Source organism: Rutidosis leptorrhynchoides, chromosome 2 (assembly GCF_046630445.1).
Source record: "Rutidosis leptorrhynchoides isolate AG116_Rl617_1_P2 chromosome 2, CSIRO_AGI_Rlap_v1, whole genome shotgun sequence".
Classification (NCBI taxonomy): domain Eukaryota; kingdom Viridiplantae; phylum Streptophyta; class Magnoliopsida; order Asterales; family Asteraceae; genus Rutidosis; species Rutidosis leptorrhynchoides.
In genome coordinates, this window is record NC_092334.1 from 704,780,291 (window position 1) to 704,781,912 (window position 1,622).

The window sequence follows — 1,622 nt, forward strand, 5'->3', positions numbered from 1 at the left end:
TTATATGACCAAGACGACAATGCCATAGATATGTGGAATTCAAATCATGCTTGAATTTCTTAGAGCTACAGTTAAATATAGAACTTTCGTTTGGAACAAGATTATGCATATCAATTTCAAAAATACCATCTCTAGGAATAGCATTAAAATAAAAAACATTATCCTTAGAAACTGAAATACCATAATCTGTGAATACATGATTAAAACCATTATCCTTCAAACGAGAAACTGAAATAACACCTCTAGTAATAGAAGGTGCATAATGACAATTATCTAAAATAAGAATAAGTCCACTTGGGAGGATGAGCTCATAGCTTCCTATAGCTTCGACAGCTGTACGATCGCCATTGCCAACGTACAGATCCAAAGCCCCCTTATTCAGCTTCCGAATTTTTCTAAGTCCCTGCATATCATTAAAAATATGAGTACCACAACCAGTGTCATACACCCAAGTTTTATTAGAAAAATTATATAGTTCTATAACGAAGATACCTGAAGTGTTGGTCGAACCAGCCTTTTCCTTCTTCAACTCTTCCAAGTAAATCACACAGTTTCGTCTCCAATGAACAATCTGGCCACAATGGTGACAAGCCATGTCCTTTGTGGGATGCTCTTTCTTTGCTGATGGTGGAATTTTCTTCTTAGGTGTGTAAGCTTTCTTACTCTTTCCTTTTCCCTTTCCACTAGCAGCTTGCGGCTTTCTTTTCTGGATTTTACCTTCCTTTATGGTTAAGACTGCAGGAGTCTTCTTTGGTAGCCCCTTTTCAGCTTGCTTAAGCATTGCATGTAGCTCAGGAATGGTTTTTCCCATGCTATGCATATTGTAATTCATTACAAATCCATCATAGTCCTTGGATAGTGAAGTAAGTATCAAGTGCACTTCAAGAACTGGTGGCATAGCATAACCTAGGCGCTCCAGTTGATCCAAATAGCCTTTCATCTTCAAGACATATTGGCTAACCGGCTGCCCCAACTCATGTTTGCAAGCGTGAAACGCTTTCACAGTTTCAAACAATTCCTGTTCTGCCTGCTGTTGGAACATCATCTTGAGTTCCTCGATCATGTCATATGCATTGTAGTCCATTAAGTTCCTTTGGATCTCAGAGGTCATGCTAGCAAGCATAAGACATGCCACTTCAAGTTGTTCGTTATACTGCTTAGTATAAGCATTACGAACAGTAGCATTAGCAGTTTCAGGTGGGGCTTAAGGTAAAGGATTTTCCAGATGGTGCAACTTCCTTTCAGGCTTTAAGACAATCTAAAGGTTTCGATACCAGTCAATGAAGTTGTTACCATTCAATTTTTCCTTCTCAAGGATTGACCTGATGGTCATGTTGTTTACGGATTGAATTGCGTTTGATGTCATCTACAAAATAAACAAGGTTCTTTTAGTATCTTTAATAATTATCCTTTTATAAATTAACTACCCATGTTTTAAAAAATCTATAAAACTTTTAATTTACGTAAAAGGCTAAGATCCACATTGTACTTCCACCATCACATCAGTTGATCTGCTAGCAATTGTGGATTCAATCGGTAGGCGGCGGGCACCAATTGCATTACAAGTGCAACTCTTAGATCTTTATGGGACTCACGACATTTAGTGTCTAACACTAGTGTCA

The 1,622-nt window shown here is 37.9% G+C and overlaps 1 protein-coding gene across 1 annotated transcript; it reads right to left on the reverse strand.

Annotated features, from left to right (window-relative positions):
• Nucleotides 1-659: 659 nt before the first annotated feature.
• On the reverse strand, nt 660-1,084 carry LOC139890439 (uncharacterized). Its single transcript, XM_071873317.1, has 2 exons — nt 718-1,084; nt 660-676 (listed from the first exon to the last, which is right to left on the reverse strand). Exons 1-2 carry the CDS (start codon nt 1,082-1,084, stop codon nt 660-662), a joined length of 384 nt encoding a protein of 127 aa, XP_071729418.1.
• Between the last annotated feature and the right edge of the window lie 538 nt (nt 1,085-1,622).

Bases quoted from the DNA above. Each gene is read 5' to 3' on its own strand.
- LOC139890439 (XM_071873317.1), bottom strand. From the start codon at position 1,084: ATGGACTACAATGCATATGACATGATCGAGGAACTCAAGATGATGTTC.